This window comes from Vulpes lagopus, chromosome 8 (genome assembly GCF_018345385.1).
Source record: "Vulpes lagopus strain Blue_001 chromosome 8, ASM1834538v1, whole genome shotgun sequence".
Lineage (NCBI taxonomy): Eukaryota > Metazoa > Chordata > Mammalia > Carnivora > Canidae > Vulpes > Vulpes lagopus.
This window is the reverse complement of record NC_054831.1, coordinates 131,353,379-131,374,708: the sequence shown is the minus strand read 5'-3', so window position 1 is coordinate 131,374,708 and position 21,330 is coordinate 131,353,379. Positions and strand designations below refer to the sequence as shown.

General features: G+C 52.4%; 1 protein-coding gene across 1 annotated transcript in view; it reads left to right on the top strand.

Moving 5' to 3' along the window:
• FHAD1 (forkhead associated phosphopeptide binding domain 1) overlaps window positions 1–21,330 on the top strand; it is a 123,060-nt gene that overhangs the window by 35,651 nt on the left and 66,079 nt on the right. Inside the window, exons 4-7 of the mRNA XM_041767948.1 lie at window positions 2,368–2,635; window positions 10,550–10,659; window positions 13,886–14,101; window positions 18,242–18,365. Of these exons, the coding sequence (XP_041623882.1) occupies window positions 2,368–2,635; window positions 10,550–10,659; window positions 13,886–14,101; window positions 18,242–18,365 (718 nt within the window). The remainder of the gene's footprint in view (window positions 1–2,367; window positions 2,636–10,549; window positions 10,660–13,885; window positions 14,102–18,241; window positions 18,366–21,330) is intronic.

Below are 21,330 nucleotides of genomic sequence, written 5' to 3'. Positions count from 1 at the left end.
TTCCAACCAGAGCCACCCTCACTCTGCAAGCTTGAGAAAGAAAGCAAAAAGCTTCATAGTTTTATTTTTGAACCCGAAAAGCCAGTTGGGAGTCTTTGCTGCATTTACGTGTCTCTGGCTCCTTCCCCTTTAGGGACCTCATCATTAGGGCTCCGTGCTGCTCTAGCTGGCCTCATGGGGCACCTCCCAAGCCAGGGCTCAAGGCCAGCTTCCCAGCTGGCACCACCGTGTTCGCAGCAGCATGGCCACGGGAGCCAGAGTGGAAACAACCCAAGTGCCCACTGATGCTGAACAGATAAAATGTGGGGTATACAAGAAGGTGGGTTATACTGCCACCTGCTACAGCGCGGGCGGACCTTGAGGACAAGATGCTCAGTGAAATAAGCCCGTCACCAAAAGACAAAGGCTATATGATTCCACTCACCCCCGGTACCTAGATAGTCTGATTCATAGGGCCGGAAAGTGGAATAGGGCGGGGGGCGGTGCCAGAGGCTAGGGGAGGGGGAAGAGGATATTGTCGTTTAATAGGGACAGAGTTTCAATTTTGCAAGATGGAAACCTTCTGAAGATCCAGCAATGGGGTTGCCTGGGTGGCTCAGTGGTTGAGCGTCTGCCTTTGGCTCAGGTCGTGATCCTGGAGTCCTGGGATCGAGTTCCACATCGGGCTCCCCATAGGGAGCCTGCTTCTCCCTCTGCTTGTGTCTCTGCCCACCCCGTCTCTTTGTGTGTGTCTCTCATGAATACATAAATAAAATCTTAAAAAACAAAAAAAAGTCCAGCAATGTGAGTGTCCTTCCCACTCCTGAACCATACACTTAAAAACGGTTACAGTGGCGAATTTTATGTCGTGTAGGATTTACCACAATAAAAACAGCAACCGCTTCCATCTCCCCGTGCCTGGGCCCTGCTCCCTCAGGTGGGCTACCTTCTCAGGTCCCGCAGGTGTCTCCAGATCCTGGTGTCCAGCCACGGCTCCCTGGGACCCCTTGGCTCTCAGTGGGTCCCACCACTGAGCCAATCACTGGGGCCAGGGAGTGGGATTGGCTGAGTGCTCCCTCAGCCGGAGCCTGATTTCTCTGAGCACTGATCTCACCGACTCCAAGTATTCGGAGGGCACGCTCAGGATTCTCGACTTGCTGGAGCTAAAAGCTCAGTTCAGGAGCCTGAGCAAGCGGAGAACCTTCCTCTTGAACAAAATCCGTCTGAAGCTGTAGGGAGCTCTGCGAGCCGGTGCTCATATTTCGGAAGCGCCTGCCTCTTACTTTGTGTCTCTGAGCCCAGGGAGGAGTAGATGTGTGCCCTGCAGAGGGGACAAATATTTGAACTTAGTGGTTTTTTTCTGCCAACAGAAGGGGAGGGAGGAAAGAGACACACAGACAGACAAACAGGGGTCATCAGACCTCGATCTCAGCTCCCGACCCACCACTACCTGAGCCTGGGTAAATTCCTTACCCTCACCAAGCCTTGTTTATGAAGTAAGAATCAGGAGGCCTCCTCGGCGAGAGGAATGGAGGAAGGATCAGGAAAGAGCAATAAATGACCGCCGGCCCCGATGTCCTGGTCTAACCACTAGGCACAGGGGGAAGCCAGGTGTCAGCACCTCCCGGCACATGCTTGTCCGCGGTTAGATGGACTTGGGTGTGCTTCCCACTGATGGCAGCTGCGGACGTCTCCACGGGTCAGATGATGAAACATCCCCCCGGCATCTCCCAAGAATCAGATGTGATAGGTGTTGAAGATCAAAGGTCAACGCGACCACCGCGACCCCTGCCCAATCCCAGAGCTCTCGGCTTCGGAGGACAGAAGGCGTAGAAGGGCCTAAGGGATGGGCAGTGTGGGGGGAAGGAAAGCGAACTGAGGGCCCTAGAGCTGGGCCTTATCTCAGTGATTTGTTCATTTGTTCTTTGAACCAGTATTCAAGGGCCTGCTCTGAAAGTGCCGACGCACTCGTTCTAGGTGCTGAGGCTACGGGGGGAGCAAGATAGACAACAGGCCCTATCCTCTTAGAGGTGACATTTGTCCAGCTCAGAGGCTCCCTGGCAGTCGGCGATCTTGGAAAGTCACGAGGTCTTGCTCAGCCCCAGTCTTTTGACAGAGCATCCGGTGTACCGAATAGGGCCATGCAGGTGAATCTCTTGGCGGCATGCCTGGCACGAAGGCGGCGCCCAATTAATGGTGGTGCGGTAGTGTGCAATGCGACCCACGGTGGGAACCACCATCCCAAACTGGGGGAGAGTCTGGGAGGGCTTCCTGGGGGAAGAGACTTATAAGCCGAGCCCTACGGTGACAATTATAGGGCTGAGACGAGGGTGGAGACCACTCCCAGCTGACCGGAACCTCCTCTGACCCTCTTGTCTGCCCCTGTAGGTCTCCTTCCCATGGATGAGTGGCCCGGTACCTTGGCCAAGACCACAGCCATCTCGGGCCATGCAGCAGCCGAAACAGTCACCCTCTCCACCACAGATGCCCTTCCACTCGAGCATCCGGCCAGCACCAGCGCAGAGGAGCTGGTCCCAGGGGTTTCCCAGACCCACCATGGTCCCGCCTGCCTCCCACAAGCGGCCTGTGAGTGCCAGCGGGAAGATGTTCTCCTTCGTGGTGGACAGCACTCACAGGCCACCCATCATCAAGCAAGGTAGTCACGGGCACTTCCGCTGGTGGCTTTGGGGACGGTTTAGAACCACAGCATGAGTCTTGGTTTTTGCTTATTTGCTCCAATTCTAAACGTAGAACGGAGTCAATTGTGAGAAAATCAGAGATGGGGCGTCAGGATGGTTCAGTCAGGAGTGTCTGACTCTTGACCTGAGCTCAGGTCTTGATCTCAGGGTGGTGAGTTCAAACCCCATGTTGACAAAAGCCCAATATGGAGCCTACTCAGAAAGATTAAAAATTGGGGGATAGAGCACCTGGGTGGCTGAGTTGGTTGGTCTTTGGCTCAGGTCATGATCTCAGAGTCCTGGGATCGAGCTCTGTATCGGGCCCCCTGCTCACCGGGGATTCTGCTTCTCCCCCTGCCCCCTCTCTGCCATTCCCTACCCCCACCCCTGCTTGTGTTCTCTGGCTCCCTGTCAAATAAATTAATTAATTAAAAAAATTTTTTAAATGGGGATAAACAGAAAGCAAGAAAATAGTTAATATCATTTGTCACCCTCATCACCCAATAACCTCTGTTGACTTTTTGGGGCCTATCCCTCTAGACTTTGTGCTCTGACATATGCACACATCAGCAGCCCTGTGGCGAGGGTGTGGGTGTGGGTGTGGGTGTGTGTCAGTGTGTGCGTGTGTGCTCACATAGGAATGTGTAGCAGGATGCAGACTTACAACTTTGACTCAGATGTGCAGAAACATTGGCAACTGAAATCCCCCTTGGCCACAACAGCCTCCGGAGTTTTTTAAATATTTTATTGCCATTTTACAGGTGAGAGGAGGCTGAGGCTTATCGAGGAATATTACCTCCCGATGTGACATATTCAATCTAGTCCAATCTCACATTTTTCAGTCAAATTTAAGGCTGATTACCTCAATCACTGTCACCGTCACTCACAGCCTGGTCACTCTGGGGGCCAGCCTTCATGGTTTCCCTCCCTCACCCTCTTCCATGGGGAGGTGGGGGGGCTTCCTGCCTGTCGCTGTCCTCTTGGCCTCAGCAGCAGGCTTGACTTGATCCCTGGCATGATTGCAGCTTCCTCCAAACCTGTGATGTGAAGATCCCATTCTCTGTCCTCTGCACCCCAGCCCCAGGCCCCGCATCCCCCTATGTGTCTCCACATCCTCCCCTGGTCTCACTCAAGACCATTCACCTGGTCACCTCCGTCAGCTATTCAAATAATAGTTGTTGTCATGAAATAAGCAAACGGAGGAGTAGGTGCAATGCAGTTACATCGTCTTCTTCTTCTTCTTCTTCATCCAAAAAAAAAAAAAACCAAAACCCTTATGTGCCATCAACACCAAATGAAACTACTCAGCCATTTCCCCCCTACCTTCTATAAATATGAAAATCTTCAAACACAGAGCAAAGTAAAAACAATCTCCCACCTAACTCCACCATTAACACTTTGCTGTACTCTTTGTATACAATCCATCCTTCTATCCATTCATTAATCCATCTTATTTTTTGGTGCATTTGAAAATAAACTGCACACATGTAGTCTTGCCCCTTAATATGTTAGTTTATATACCACTAACCAGAGTCCAACAGTTTTTGTCTTTTGGTTTTTTTTTTTTTTTTTCAGTTTTTGTCTTTTTGATGTAAAACTAACATGCAATGTATATGTTATCAATCACTGCATGACAAACTCTCCCAAAACTTAGTGGCCTAAAGCAAAACAAAAACAAAAACCCCAAACATGAATTATCTGGTATAGTTTCTGCAGGTCAGGAATTTGGGAGCCGCTTAGCAGGGTGGTGGTGGTTCAGGGTCTCTTATAAGGTTGCAGATGAGCTGTCAGCCGGGGCCGCAGTCATCTGAAGGCTTGACCAGGGCTGGAGAATCTGCTTCCAAGATGGCACCCTCAATGGCCATTGGCAAGAGGCCCCAGGTCCTCATCATGTGAACCCATCCAGAGAGCTGCTGGAGTATCCTCAGTGAAGAGCAGTTGGCTCTTCCTAAGCAAGTGATCCAAGAGAGCAAGATGGAAACTACAGCATCTCTTAGGAGCAAACCTCAGAAGCCACTCTGTCATTTCTGCAGGATCCTATTGGTGACACAGGTCAGCTCTATCCAGTGTGGGGAAGACTTCCCATGGGCCTGAACGTTAGGAGGCAAAAATTATTGGCAGCCCTATCTTGGAGCCTGGCTACCGCAATGTGCCCTCTGGTCCTCAGTGATTCACACACACACCCCCACCTCACTTGTCTAATTCCTTCCCCCTCTCCCGAGTTCTTACAAAGTCTCACCCCATCCCAGCATCACCCTAAATTCCATGATCTCATCATATAAATCAAGTCCAGGTACCAATGGGGCTCACTGGGGCTAGTTCCTTAAGTTCAGCTTCTCAAGTCCCATTCCCAGGGGTCTGAAGATCTGTGCACTAAAGAGACGGGTTGTCTGTCTTTCACACACCCAACGTACACTGGTGGGCCAGGCATAGCATACTGCGGTGGACACGCCTTCTGTTCAAAAAGGAAAAACAAACACACAGGAGTCCTTTCAGTCCTTCAGCAGTTCTGAAATCCAGCCAGGAAAATGTTTCAAGGTCCCTGATTAGGACTTAGGCCTATTCTTGCCCAGAAATGACCCTCCGTGGCTCTTGCCTTTGCCCTCTGGCTCCTTGGATCAGCCCTGTGAGTCCTCCTATCTTTTCCATGAAAGGTATCACACGTTTGCAACTGCCTGGTTTTATAGTCAGCCACCTGCCTGTAGACAGGTGAGCTTCTTCCGTCTCTGTGCGTCTCTGCCTCCAGCAGTCCACATTGGTCACGTTCCTTATTGAGGTTCTCCCTGGGCAGGCAAAAGCCATGCCCACATATTCCTTTGACACAGGCCCTCCTCCGCCCTGGGCTTCTGCCAAGAGTGGGAGGGATAGCACTCCGTAGAAGCCCTGGGCCCAAATCATTCTCTGAGACACCGGCTCCGATGGTTCTGCGTTCTCGACAAAGGATATTAAAGGTTTTACACTCAGCTTCGTCTTCAGAGCATGTTTTCCTGAGAGTGGTCTGATTTGATCTTTGCCCAGAACCTGTGTCTTAGGTTGCATTTGCCACGTGGCGAGGCAGAGAATCTTCCAGCCCAGTTGAGTCCCAGCTTCTTGTGGTTCAACGTCCCTCTGCTGGCCGCTCCCCGCCCCCACGGTTCACAGGAAGTGCCAGGCTCCGTCACCCAGTTCATCGGGAACATTTTCTACTTCCCCATCACCACAGGCAATGTGACAAAACTTCCTGCCACCGCATGTCGGGGATCCTTATAAGAAGAGAGAGATCAGGGATGCCCACACGTGGAGGAAAGGCCACGTGAAGACACAGAAAGAAAGTAGCTAACTACAAGAAGAGAAGCCTTGGGAGAAACCAACCCCGATGGCATCTTGACCTTGGACTTCTAGCCTCCGGACTGTAAGAAATACAATTCCATTGCTTGAGCTGCACAGTCTGTGGCATTTTGTTATGACAGCTGAGCTGACCATTGCAAAGCCCGCCCACTGTTGGAGAGGACAATCCACGGGTGTGAATACCAGGAGATAATAACCCTTGGTGCCATCGTGGAGGCCGGCTGCCACACAGAGGCACCCGGTCCAAATCCTGAAGACACTATTAAGGTGCACACATGCTGTACACACGTGCTCCGGAGAATTAGCTCATAAGTTGCAGGAGAGCCAGACGGTTGTTAAAGCATGGGAGCAACTTCTCTCCCATTTGGCAAATAGGTGCAGCTTGAAACTTCCTAAAGCACCTCTGTCCCCCCCCACCCCCGCCCCATGCCCTCCCACTGCCCCAGCCATCCCGTCCCTCCCTTGGAATTCTCCCCACGGGGATCTCCAAATGATCCAGCAGCTAGAGGGTTTGTTTTGAACTGAGACAAGCCAGTTTGGTCATACATGGCCCTTGGGTTCTCATTGAAAGGTAACAGGAGCCAGTAAAGACGTTTGGGGTGGGCGGGGGAGACTGCTCCAGCCCCTCTCTGCCCGAGTGTAAGGAAAGCAAGTCTCAGATAAATGCTGCCTCCAGTAGCAAAGGGGTCCCAAACCTCACTCAGCCTGTTCTGTAGGTTTGATCAAGTCCAGGCTCTCTGTCCTTTAAGGGCTCCAGCCATCACCTGATAGAAAAGGCTCAGTCAAGACAGCCAGGACAAGGTCACAGAGGCATCTAGAGTTATCTAAACCAAGCCTGAAAAAAAAAATTAAATTAAATTAAAATTTAAAAAAAATAATAAACCAAGCCTGAACCCAAGTCCCTCCTGGGGAGCATGAGGGAGGGGCTGCCCAGTGCTTCAGCTCACCTGCAGGCAGTCTCTTCCTCCATTTGGCCACTGGGAGCCTGTTCATAGAGCATGCACAGTAATGGGCCACCCTTTTTTACCAACAAAAACTCATTTCTGGCCTTCAGCTTGCTAATTTGGAAAATGTCAAGTGTCATAGCTGCCTCTGGACTGCACCTGTCCAATGTAATGCAGCCCGGCCACCCCAGGCAGGGGGACTCCTGATTAGGGCGACTGACTTCCCCTAGGCTGAAAGGTAAACAACTTGCTATATATAGCATCAAACAGACTCCGCCGAATGTTGGAAAAATAAGCCACAGGCCTTGCGACAGACATTAATGTGCCACAGGGGCTTCCAGAAGTCGGCTGGATGTTATAGTCAAAAGCCTGCGCCATAGAATTGTTGTTTTTGTTTTGTTTTGTTTTGTTTCGTTTCTTGAGATCCCACTTCTCCTGTATTCCTTTCAAAAAAAAAAAAATCCAGTTATAGATATTGGCAGGAAATGAGACATCAAGTAAAGAAGGAGGAGCACAAGAGGGAAAATGTTCTAGGCCTGTGCTTTCTGGTGCAGTAGCCACCAGCCACACGCAGACTGAGCTAATGTAGCTAATGTGACAGAGGAAATAAATGTTTAATTTACATTAATTTAAATTTCTAGACCGATACCTGATTCAGTTATTGGAAGGCTTGGAGCATGCCTGGAACATCTTGAGTATGCAAATCTACTTCTTCAACTGCACGTTTTTTTGTGAAACCCAAATACAGATCAAGTCTTCCCATTGAAAATTTAGCTTCCAAATCGAGAGGCACCGTAAGTGTAAGATGAACCCTGAGTTTCAAAGACTTAGTGCCCAGAAGAAAAAGAATGTAAAATATCTTGATCTTTTTGGTCTTGATGATGCATGGAAATGATCATTTTTTAATGTACCGGGTTAAATAGAATATATTTCAAAATCAGTTCCACCTTTTTTTTTTTTTAAATCTTTTTAATGTGCCCAGTACTAAATTTAAAGTTTAAATTGTCTTATGTAGCTCTCATTATTTTTCTATCAGACTGCACTGCTCAGTGACCCTCCCGGGGAAGGCCTTCTGCTGCCCCTTATTCCACCCAGCTCTTGCCCCCTCCCGTCACCGTCACCCTCAGCAGGCAGCTGCCTTCCAGAATTCCTGGGGAGGAAGCAGGAAGGAATTCCACAGAGAGAGGGAGTCGCCCGGGCCCAGGGCCCACTCGCTCCCCACGCAGGATGCTGACCGACATGGAAGACACATTCTCAGGGGTGGTGTGAGCACACCTGCTGTCCGAGCTGTGAGGCCAGCGCCCCCAGCAGGGCCCTCTTCCCTAAGCCCTGCCCGTCCACAGCTCTGTAGGCCTCCATCAGAGACAGGAAGCCAACTGCGTAGGTGGGTAGGAGAGGAGCTTTCTTTTCTGGACTATTTCTAGGGGGACCAGATGGTATTGCATGGACTGTGCCCCGTGGAGTGTCTCCCTTCCTGTTGATTGCCAAGGACTGGGTTAGGGACTCACTTGATGGAGTTTTAGCAGCTGCTTGATGAAACTGGTAAAGGGACCAAGTGTCCTGCTTTGCCAGGCACTGCGGGGCTTCCTGGGATGGGGGACTCTCAGTACCAAAGCCAGGAAGAACCCGGGCAAACCGGAATCAGGCATGTTCCTTCTTGCTGCAGGGTCTCAGGCCACGTTCCTCCAATGGGACTGGAGACTGTCCAGTGTCTCCCACTGGTTCCGCCCACCGCCCACTCTGGGCACTCACTGTCCCTTCCACCTAGAATGCTGTTTCCTCCCCTCTACACTTCATGAAGTCACTTGCCTTTCAGTGCATGGCTTGAGTGTCTCTCCCTCAGGCATTAGCCGGGGAGAGGGTGTGACCCCAGGTCCAGCCACACCAGGAGGTGTACCCCAGACGGTTCTGGTGCCGACACAGGGAGGATGGATGAGAGCCCAGGCCCCTTTCTTTCCACATGCCCGGGGCCACTCATCCAACATGCAAGGCCACGCGTTCACCAGGCACCACGGGCCTTTGACTATGTCCACATCCAAGACCTGGGGGAGAAAATCATTGGCTCTGAAATCCATAAAGAAAAATGTGGAATCAAAGTGAATAAGTGATGGAATAAACGTCCACAAATGTGACAGTGTGTACTTCATTAATTGTTAATGGTAACATTCATTAATGTTTCATCACCTTTGAAAACAATTGGTTCAATTTCTCACTTCACAAGAAGACAAGAATGTGCGGTGTTTGCCCAGAAATCCATCAATGGGAAATTTCAAACGTGCCGCTTAGAGCCAAATGATCTCAAAAGCAGGAATATAGAAATCTTCTCAAAAGTTTCTACACCAAAACAAACAAACTTATTTAGTGTTAATGTGAGTGATTCATGGTATGTTTGATGGAAAAAAAAAAAAAGACAGGAAAACCTAAATGTTTTGGATCCAAGTTAAATATGTTTGGCACATTCGTACATGGACTGCGGTGCCTGGCTGGCTCGGTCCATGGAGCGTGCAACTCTTAATCTCAGGGTCATGAGTTCCAGCCCCACATTGAGTGCAGAGATTACTTAAAAATAAAATCTTGGGGCACCTGCATGGCTCAGGCAGTTAAACATCTGCCTTCGGCTGAGGTCATAATCCCGGGGTCCTGGGATTGAGCCCAGTGTCAGGGCTCCCTGCTCAGCAAGGACATGCGTGCTTCTCCCTCTCCACCATCCCCAAGCTGGTGCTCACTCTCCCTCTCTCTCTCTCTCTCTCTCTATCTCTCTCTCTCTCAAATAAAATCTTTAAAAAAATAATCTTTTTTAAAAAAAGAACATAATGAAGGGGATTAAAAGGCACAAACTTCTAGTTCTTAAAAAAAACAACATAGCTACAAATATGGACATTGGAGGATGTTTTTGATACGTTGTCAAGTGAAAAAGCAAGCTGGGGGAAAATCTCTGCAATAGAAATCCATTTTTGGCTTTATCTTTAAGGATATAATTGCAATAAAAATCGCTAACATTTAGTACTTAATGTAGTCCTCGGGGGCGGGAAGCTTCTTCTGGAAAGAGAGGCTTTTTCTGTAAATATTTTAGGCTCTGCGGCTATACTGTCTCTGTCACAGCTACGCAGCCCTGCTTTTGTAGCTGGAAAGCAGCCATCAACAGTATGTCCATGAATGACTGTGGCTGTGTTTCAATAAAAGTTTATTTAAAAAACAGCTGGGAGGCCAGATTTGTCCCTGGTGCCATAGTTTGCCGACCCCTGCTCTACACCATTACTGCATTTCATCCTGAGTGCCCTTGATAACAGTGCCCTATATAACATGTAAGTTAGGTAACTAAGGCTTAGAGAATAAGTGACCTGCCCAAGGTCACCAGCTCTTGCATGATGTAGCAAAAAAGCCTAGCAAGGGACCCGCCAAAGCGAATCGGCGCGGTTACCCCTGAAAAGGGGAGGGACAGTCCCTTCCCTTTCTGATACTTCAGTGATGCCTTCTTCATCGCTTTGCAATGAATGTAGACACCGCCTTGCAGTGTTTCACAGCAGCAGGGAAAGAGTTTGAAATAGTCTAAAAATATCCTTCCCGACCTCGGGGACACTCACAATGTCCTGTGTGCTCTCTGTCGATCCCGTGCGTTAGTGTGGACCGATGCTGTGGAGCTGTCGGAACAGTCAGTGGTCGAAGGAATTTCCAGGGCAGGACCTTCCAGGGACATTTACGTGGACCGGAACCCAGCCCAGCAGGATAAGGTGAGGGGTCTCGGGAAGGACAGAGCTATAGCAGCAGAAGAGCCTGCGGAGGGATTGCCTCTTGTCCTCTGGGCTCTAGAAGTGCCTTTTTCACTATGTCCAAGAAATCACCTTTTAGTCCCGGAACATTCAACCAAAAGTTTGGTAACTGCTCATTTTATCCCAAATCACAACATCTACAAGCATGAAGCATTGAGCACCTACCGCGGGCTGGACTGTGTCCTGTGCCCTTAACGTTCAATTGGCTCATTAATCTTCACCGGCTCCAAAATAGGTGTTATCCCCCTCACTTTACAGGTGAGGGAGCCGAAGCTCAGAGGGGTTCAGTAACCTGCCCAGGGTGGCATCCTGGGAGGGCAGCGCTGGGATTCAAGCCCAGGGCTGGTTAACTTGGAGGCGGGCGCTCCTGACGCCCACACGGTGACCTTGAGTGGTGGGACAGTGGTGGGGAAAACCCGTTTCCTGGCAGGAAGAAGTGAGCACTGACGTGGAGGACTGAGCCAGGACAGAGGCTCCCTGAAGAACCAGAGAGGTTTAGGATGAAGCGAGAGTGCGAGCCAGAGCAGGTGAAGCCCAGCCATGCTGGGAAGGGTCCAGGGTGATGTCTCCTTCCAGAGACACAACCTGAAATTAGCCTAAGAGAAGCAGTCCTGCGATGTCATACCTCCTTCAAGACCAGGACCTGAGCCCTGTGGCGATTCTCTGCATTTGTGAGGAGCAGAACCACTTGGGGTCCTGGAGAGCCGTGGGCATCGGTGACTGCAGGTGGCAGGTGTGCCAGGAGCAGACCTTGGAGAGGTGTTGCCGTGGGGCGAGCAGCCAGGCTCGGATGCTGTTACCAGTTCTCTACGGTTGTGTGCAAGCCGCCCCAACACTTAGTGGCTGAAAATGGCAATTTATTGGGTACCCGGCTGGCTCAGTCAGTAGAGCCTGTACTCTTGATCTCAGGGTCAAGAGCTCAAGCTCCACATTGGGCATGGAGCCTACTCAAAAGACAAACAAACAAACAACCCAGCAACTTATTACTTCCCAGAATTGACAAGTTGACCTGGAAGCTTCTTCTGCTGGTGTCCCCTGGCTTCACTCATGCAACTGTCATCAGCCAGTGGCATGGCCCAGCTGGTGGTCTTGGATGGCCTCATTCCCACGTCTGGGACCTCAGCCAGTGTGCCTGGAGTGATGGGCCCCTCTCTGCACTCGGTTTACCATCCGGGGCTTCTTCACCGGCCCGGGCCTCCGGGAGGGCCAGAACAGAAGCTGTAGGGCCTTCTAAGCACTTGTCTGGAGATTGTTCTTCAGCACTTCTGACCTCTCCTATTGGTCAGAGCAAGACACAGGACCAGCCCTGATTTAGGGGCTGGGGACGTAGCTTCCACTACTGTGGTCGTTTCTCCATCCACCCCAGTTTTAAACTGGAAACAGAATCGCAGCCACATTTATAATCTTTTCTATTTAGAAACCATTTATGCCCTGACTTTCCAGGATTCCTTCAAATGCAGGTGCCAATAAGCACATTAGCTTAAGGGAGTTAAAAAAAAGAAGGCATTTTTGGGGGGTCATCTTCTTAAAAATGTTTAAAGCCTGCTAGTTTCAGGCACGGCTAGATACAGGAGCTTGAGTGAGCATTTCAGCGTGCTCTCTCCTCCCCATCTCTTCCCTCTGTTTCCCTCCAAGTTTGGCTTTTTGCAAGACACTGGCTTCATGGGAAAGGACAAACTCAGGCAAACCAGCCCATAAATTTAAAGTTTGGGATCCACAAGGAGGCAAGATCCTCTCCGCCTGTAATGGATGCATGAAATCTCTGAGAAAACCCTGGTTGTCCAGCTTGGGTCATGGGCACATGAGGGGGTGGGATGAGAAGGAGCAGGGCACGTGACCAACAGTCTTATCAAGACCCCATGGGAGGGAGAGCACTCTCCCCAGGAAGAGCCTGGGGTCCTCACAAAAGGCAGCAACCACGACTGTACACCACACCTTAAGGGCTTCTTTATACTCCAGGGCCCAGCACAGGGCCTGGCACATAGTAGCTGCTCAGTAAATGTTTATTGCATAAACCTCTATTCACATATTGCACAGTGAATCCGCACCTGGCTGGCCGCAATCGGATGAAGCAGGCACAGCTGCCCACGAGCGTGGGATCTGTTTGATGCTAACCCTTGAAATTTTGCCACAAGCTTTTGTAGGGATTCAAAGAAAAACCCTTGGCGGCAACTGGCAATGCCGGAGAAGCTTCCTCGTGATGGAAACCCTGCCCTTGGGTCGGGGAACTGGGAGGTCATGAGGCCAATTAGGCAGCTCCCCAGGAAATTAGTTGGCCTACAAATTACTCACTTACCTCCTTCCAACCAATGGAAAATTGCTGGAAGAGCAGGGACTATTTTAAAAGCAGAAATTCTGTAGCTGCATTTGAAAATACATCTGGGGACTTGTTTTTCAGTTTTTCTGACATTTTATTGATGACTTCTGGTGAGAAGATTGGGGTTTTTTTTTTTCTCTTTTGGGGGAAGAAGCCTAACAAATTCTTGGGCTGCAGAGCTCTTTCTTTTGGAGACATGGAGAAGTGGGTTAATTATGCCTGTGGGTAAAGTCGGCCGGCAATTTTTTTTTTCCAACCCAAAGTTTACACGAGCCCACGCAAATAAATCACCGTTCCTGTCATTCGCTTTGCAGACTCAGTTACCTGGAGTAAATTTTTACGTGAATAACGCAAAGAGGCAGGAAACACCAGAAGGGAGGAAATGAAAATACATATTTCAGAATGTATTAAATTTTTTAAGTTGAATAATAGTCCTCATTATATGCAGGATGTGGTCAAATAGAGTATTGTCCTAACTACCTTTCCTGGGTCCCCACCGTGCTAGGCTGAATATTATAAACAAAAACATTATAAATAAACTCCCCAGCAACAAAAGTTCCCAGGTCGGGTGGTGGTTCTCAACATGAAAGTATAATTTTACAGGAAAGGAAATTTTCAGCCTGTGAGGTATAAACATCTATTACAGGAGCCTGTATACAAGTATATCATTTTCACCAAACTCTTGTCTCTGTGAGGTTTTCCAAGTGGCAGAGACAACCTTGAAAGCCCGCTTCCTCCCTCTCCACCCCACCCCCCGTCCCCTTCCCAAAAGAATTACACCGTGTTTTCCTTATATTTTTTTTAAAAAATGGGCTCGGTCTTGCCCGCGGACCCACACCTTAGTGAACTCCCCGTCTGGCCTCCACCCAGGATGAAATCATTCTGCTCCTGGGGAAAGAAATCAGCCGTCTCTCGGATTTTGAACTCGAATCCAAATACAAAGATGCCGTGATAGCAAACCTGCAGAATGAAGTGGCCAGCCTGAATCAGAGGCTGTCGGAGGCAACCACGTCCAGGCAAAAGTTCCAGGTTCTGGATGAAGACATCGATGACAAACAGAGTGAGATCCAGAGCCTGAAAAACCAGGTAGGACTCGGAGACAAGTTGGCAGAGGCCTTAGGGTCACGACACAGGGTGACAGCTCCCGGGTAGAGCCAGGGGAGCGTGGAAGGGAGCCCCCCCAGGTAGACGGAAAAGTGGCGGCCCTGGTAGTGTGGTGGGTATGAGCACAAATCCCAGGAACTGGGGGCATGGCCGGCTCCTGCCCTACTAGTAGAACCACGGTAACTTCTGTTAAGCCCCCACAACGTGCAGGCACTGGGGCCGGTGCTGTAGGTTCATTGGCTCACATAAACCGCATGGTCCTCTGACACGTGCCATTCCACAGACAAGGAGACTGAGGCAGGCTCAGAGCCCCCTGGGAACTTGTTCAGGTCACATAGCAAGTTAGAGGGGGCAGCGCACGGTAAACACGGGTCTGCCCCTTGCAGACCCTATGCTCTCACCCCACCTCCTGTCCCTACCCAACTCCCTTGCTTCAGTGACACTGTCTCTCACATCCACCCCAGCCGGGCTCCAGCAAGAGCTCTGGGCGGTCAGCTGGAGAGAGGGAGCAGAATCCCCCATCATCCAACCCCACCCTGAAGGCAGTTGCTGGTTCACTTTAGGGAACTTCATTAAACAAAAATTCCCCACCTAGAATTTCTGCATTATCCTTGAGACTAGTTAAAACTGGCCGTTGATCTGCTACATAAATCATATGTCAACAAAGTTGAAACTGGCCACTGATGAATCGTGGCCTCGGTGTGTAATGTTGCCTAAGGCTGTGGTCATGCTTGGGGCCTCTGTTCTCCGCTTCCCTGTTCGCTGCCTTCCCACCCCGACCCCAACCAACTCAAGGTGCGTGGCCTCAATCCTAGAAACGGTGCCCCCAGGAAGGGACTTAGGTTGCTCGAGATGAACCTAGGAGATTCTACTGGGAGATCGTAAGCTCCATGACAGCAGGGAGTGGGCCCAGTTACCTTCTAGAACGGTGATAGGACCGTGTCTGTTTGTCCATTCATTCAAGTAAGATTTGTGGGGTGCCTCTCTTGTCCCATGCCCTCTTCTGGGCTCTTCTCCTTTCTGGGAGCTTGTCTCTTTGCCCTGTCCCTCTGGTGTCATGCAAATGAAAGCCCGAAGCTGAGAAACGCTCTTAACTTGGCAGAGAATGAGGCAGGTATGATCTTTGCCTTCCCTCGGTTATGTTCATAACAGGCACGAGACAGACTTAATAAGTGAATCTCATATTCACACGAACTGATGACTCTCCGTTGGATGTGTTCTGGGAAAAGCAATGAAAGTAGTAGATCCCATAGGAAGGACGACTTGACAGCTACCTTGACAGGAAGCTGACTCCTTGACGAGCACCTTGTTCTTGATCGGAGCCCACCTTTGCCAATGGACAGAATGACATCTCTTTGGGTTACCCTCCCATCTCAGAACTCTCCTGAGTACAAGTGGTGTGTCTTGCCCAGGTGCGCGGACACAGGTGAACAATTCCCACATCATCTTTTTTTTTTTTTTAAGTCAAATACATGTGACATATGCTGTGTGATCCTCACTTATCTTTGAACGTCAGTAGGTCATGATTTGAGTCTTGCTGAAAGTGGCTGGTGATATCTGGAGCAGGGGGTGGGGGAATGTTCACAAAGAAAGCGTCTAGAAATAATCACACCGATTCATCATACTGTCGCCTCCCCCCGGTTGATCGTCACTTGTAACTGAAAGAGACTGTTTTGTTACAAGGCGCATCGGAACTGGAGGCCGCAGTGGGTCTGAACCCAAATCTAGTTGTGTCAGCTCACATCGTCATATCCTAAATACTGTGCCGCCTGCAGAACATTCAGCCACAGGTGTGAGCCCCGTGGCAGGTTGATTTATTGATCTGATTACTTTGTAGGCTCTTCCCCCGTCCCCCTGAAAGGGTGCGCGCCAGGACCTGCTCCCAGGGGTCTTCCATCCGCTACAGCATCTCTGGGAGGCGCCTGCCTCTGCGTGTTCTTGAAGGCCTGTGCTAATTTTTTTTTTAATTTTTTTTTATTTATTTATGATAGTCACACACAGAGAGAGAGAGAGAGGCAGAGACATAGGCAGAGGGAGAAGCAGGCTCCATGCACCGGGAGCCCAACATGTGATTCGATCCCGGGTCTCCAGGATCGTGCCCTGGGCCAAAGGCAGGCGCCAAACCGCTGCGCCACCCAGGGATCCCAAGCAGCCCAGCCGTCCCCGTCACACTGTCCGCTTTCTTGCCACTCGGCGCCCATCTTATTACACAGGACAGCAGACCTCGGCCCTCTCGGGATGTATGCCCATCACAGACGGTGTCGAGCCTTTCTTTCCCACCCCGACCCCAACCAACTCAAGGTGTGGGGCCTCAATCCTAGAAACGGTGCCCCCAGGAAGGGACTTAGGTTGCTCGAGATGAACCTAGGAGATTCTATTCCTAGAATCCATTTCTTCGGAAAGAAACGAAGAGGTTTGAAGACCATTTGGAGTTTTCTTGTGTTCGAAAATCCTAAAACCCCGAAGCATAGGTTGAATTCTCTTCTATCTGTCAGAAGCAGAAGCACGGGCATCTTTGGGCAGGTGGGCATACGCTTTGCCATCCTTTCTGGGAGCTCGTCTCCTCGTGCTGTGGCTCTGGTGTCGTGTAAATAAAGGCACGAAGCTGAGAAGAGCTAGAAACGCCCTTAAAAGCTACTCCCAGTACCTTTTAGGGGAAAGTTGCATGTCTCCCACAGAGAACAGTAAGAGGTGAAAGAAAAGCTTTGGCTCGAAATTTCAAAAAGCACAAACATGCAAAAGTAGAGCCTTGGGGAGGGTGGAGGACAGAGTCATCTATGTCCCCACCACCTTCTGGCACATGCCCTCTTCCCAGCATCTCAGATCCCCCAGGGAGAGAGGAAGTGTCACGGCCCCAGTTGTCACAGAACCTGAACCATGATGGTGCATGAAATGAGCCAGGGAACTTGTGACACCTTGATCCTTCTGTTAATTCTACCAGAGTAAGAACGACAAGGGCTTCAGGGACAGAAACCGGGACCGAGGACTGTGGGCGCCATCTGGTGGCAAAGGCCTCTGCGCCCTTGGCCGCCTGACCTGAGCGCCCTACCGCCCCCCATTTTTCGTGCCACACCTGCTGCAGGATAAGAAGGTGGACAGGGACCCCCATAGCCCCGCCTAATTGCAGTCACGCAGGTGTGTAAATGAGCCTCAACGAGGCTCCCAAGTGCATCCAAAAATCTTACCCGGTACCTTCCCCAGAATGGGCTGGAGGAGCTGCAGCCTGGCCCACCGGGTGCTGAGCTCGGAGGACAGTCACGGCTACCGTCTGGGTGCCGAGCGCCAGGCACGGTCCGGGCGCCTGTACACACACTAACTCATTAAAACGCCTCTGAACCGGCCCCTCCCGTGGGGACTCCCACCACCCCACTTCTGGAATGGAACAGTGAGCCAGCATCTGGCCTCGCGTGTTCGTCAGCCTGTAAGTGGCAGGAACAGAGTTTGAAGGCCAGAGTCGGGCTCCCGAGCCCCTGCTGCGCCGCACAGCCTGCGGCCTGTATCCTGGCCCTAGAGCCACCTGGCAGGGAGCAAGGAGCCACCTCTGCAGCCATGTGATCCTGAGCAAGTGACCCACCTCCGTGAGACTCAGTGTGCTGCTTGCAAAATGGGGGCATGAGCGGGACCCTCGGCCTCCTGCGACGCTGTCAGTTGCCATCAGGGCAGCATCTGTGAAAGGGCTTTGTGAGCCTGGGGTGTCCTGTGAGATGGAGGCTGCTGTTGTTCGCATTCGAGGCCATTAATTCTACACCCGGCTTCCCTCTCATGAGCTCTGCTCTGCAGCCCTCGGCGCTCCATGACCCGGAACCGACAGCTGGTCTGTTCCTGGCCGAGCGTCCAGGGCGGGTAGGAAGGCACCGTAGGGATCAGCTGTCCCCGGTGCCAGCTGACCCGAGCCACTTCGCGGGCACAAAGATAAGACATGCTTTGATTACATGTGACATGGCGGTCCCTGAAGGAACCTGCCCTCTCCTGTCCCTTCTGCTGGTTAGAAGTAAAAAGCTCGGTTTCCCCAGCACCCCACCAAAGATCCATCCAAAGCTGCTGTGCAACCGCGGAGGGGTACCCGCGGATCCTGCGCACCCGGGCAAGCGCCCTCTGACTGCGTGTCGCCTCCTCCCACAGATCAGTGCCCTACAGCAAGGCTACAGCCAGGTGCTGTGCCAGACCCTGTCTGAGAGGAACTCGGAAATCACATCCCTGAAGAACGAGGGTGAGAACCTGAGGAGGGACCATGCCGTCACCTCAGGTGAGCTCTCTCTGATGGGGGGCCTGAGAGCTGCCCCTTCCCCCTCCTCCCCTGGCCGCAGCAGACATCACCAGTCCACCGCTGCCCGGCTGCACGCTGATCCGGGGTGCGGCCTCGGCGATCTTCTCAGCGGCCTGTGTCCCCGAGTTCAAGTACAACCAGCTCCTCGGGCAGGGCCTGATACCCCGTGTGCGAGAAGGTTATCACTCAGCTATGTCTGGCGAGCGCCCCAGGGAGGACACGGGACGCCGTGGGGCTTGGGCACTTCCACGGGCCAGCTTGCCTTCAAGCTAGAATGTGGGCAGAGTGGGGTCACCGCGTTAGGGGCCTGGTACATATGGCCCAAGTGAAAACATTTCCTAAGTGGCCAGCAGAGGCTGCACCCTACAGACCTCAGGGTGGGGGCCCACAGGCCCTCTGGAGACCAGCTGTTTCTCACCCTGGATCCTTTCATTCATCCTACGTGTTTATTGAGCGCCCACTGGGTATCAGGCCCTGTTCTGGGGGCTGGGGACAGAGAGCCCTGAGCACAGCGCTCCTGTGCTCCCAGGGTTCACGTCTGTGAGCGGGTGACAGGCACTAAAAGTAAACCCACAGTGAATAAGCAAGCCCGTTTCGGAGAAAACTGGCCCAGTGTGGGAGCGAGGCGCTTGAGGGGCAGAAATGAAGGGAGCATATAGCTTGGTGGGCGGGCGAGGACGGGCCTTTGAAGAGGTGGAAAGGGGAGAGCAGTCAGGACACCAAAGGGAACAGTGTTCCCAGCAGAGGGATCACAAGTGCAAAGGGCCTGAGGCTGGGGCCGAGTGGCCGTGCAGGAGGAGCTGGAGGCGAGTGGGGCTGGAGTGGGGTGCGGAAAGGGGGGGGCAGGCAGGGTCAGAGAGGGAGGCAGGGGGTAGATCACTGGGAGGGAGGTCTGGGTTTGATAATGGTAATGGGAAGCCGCTGGGGATTTTAAGCAGGAATGCCCCGGGACTGGAGGAGAGTGGGGCCGGGCAGCGAGCACGGAGGGAGTGAAGCGGGCGCCGGGGCACCTGGACTGGGCCTGTTGCTCTGAGAGCCCGGGACGCGGCAGGAAAGCCGAGCAGAGCGCTGAGCCTCGGGGGAGTCGCCGTGGGTCTCTGCGCATCGGGCGGCCTGACCCCCGGCTTCTCCTCCGCCTGGCCCCTACCCCAGCACCCGCCAGGCCTGTCTATGCTCCGTCCTCAGACACCACCGTCTCCACTCGGGGAGTGGACGGCCCTGGGCTGGGGGAACACGGGTGGGCTGGACCCGCTCAAGGTGTGGTCCCCAGAGCGGCGCACCAGCAAGCCCCGGGCCCTCGTGAGAACCGCAGAGTCCCGGGCCCCAGCCCAGAGTGTCCTGCACCGCAGCCGCACTTGGGCGGGATCCCGGGGCTCGTATACACAGTCGAGCTCGAGAAGCTCAGGGCCGGGTTGCGCTGCGGCAGCGGCCCTGGGTCTCCGTGGCTTCCGACACGCGGGCTGGTGTCTTGCCTCCACCTGGTGTCCGTCGGGGGTCGGCAGGGGATTTGCTCAGTGTAGCCACTCAGAGACCAGGCTGACAGGCCATCGTGACGCCCACTGACCTCCACACCACAGGTCGGTCCCGTCCCGCCCCACAAAGCTTGAAGGCGAGTCCCAGAGGGATCCACCCGTTGCAAAGTCCTGTGACAGAGCTCTGGATCCCATTCAGTTCACATCCTTTGCTGACTGGCAGCTACCAATCAGATGGGGCAAAATGTTCTTCCAAGAGAAGAACCACCTGAGACAACCCAATCGCACAGCCTTTCCGCACCCTTCTTCCCGCTTGTCCTCAATACGAGAATCCGGTAGTTAGCGACCTGCTACGTAACCGGTTATCCCAAAATCTAATGGGTAAAACAACAACCACTATTTATTTATCTCATCCAGCTCTGGAGCTCAGGAATGTGGGGGTGACTTGGTTCTCAGGGTCTCCCGTGAGGCGCAGTCAGCACATTGGCTGGGCCGGGAGCTGGCCCCCCCCGCTCCCCACGGTGTGGGCCTCTCCCTCGGCCGCTTGAGTGTCCTCACAACATGGCGGTCGGCCTCGCCCCGCGTGTGAGCCAGCGGAGACCCAAGGGAAAGCCGCAATGTCTCCTACGACCCCCCTAGGAAGTCTCAGTCCGTCTTCCCCACAATATCATCCTGGCTACCCACGTCAGCCTGCTCCTGGCGGGAGGGGCTGCGCCAGGGCGTGACCGCTGGGGCCAGTTTAGAAGCTGGCTACCACAAAAATAATAATAGTAATAGGTGCCCTGTAACAAACGCTGTGGGTCAGCCACTCTCCTGTGTTCTTTATAGGTCTTTAACCCTTATCATAACTCCTCGGGGAGACACAGTAAGATACTGATAAGGAAAATAACGTGTCCAGGAACACCAGGCTACTAAGTGGTGGTGAGCGTGAATCCAACCGCCTCACTGACAGCCTCCTTCTGCCACAAGCCTTTTTATGGCCTCTGGTGAAACCTCCTGGGCCTTCCCCGCACTGGGCCTCGGCTTCCCAGCCCCATGGCGTGGCCTCTCCTGCCAAGCCTGAGCCCACAGGGGCCCCCCCCAAAGGCTCTTCTCCTCCCCCGGCAACACTCGCTGACTTCTTGTTCTCGCCGCCGTCTTAAGCAAATGCTGTTCAGCGCATTTCAGCGTCACCCCTGTCCCGGCTCTGGGAGCCTGGACACAAGCTCCTCTGGTGCAGGTGAGCACCAGGGGAGGCCCGGGCTTGGAAGGGGCTCGGCCACAAGGGCTGACAGCTGTGGTGCAGTCATCCTTCCTGCCCTTTTGACCTCTGTGAGTCTATATATATATATATATAAATATTATTAGGGCAGCCCTGGTGGCGCAGCAGTTTAGTGCCGTCTACAGCCCAGGGCGCGATCCTGGAGGCCCGGGATCGAGTCCCACGTCAGGCTCCCTGCATGGAGCCTGCTTCTCCCTCTGCCTGTGTCTCT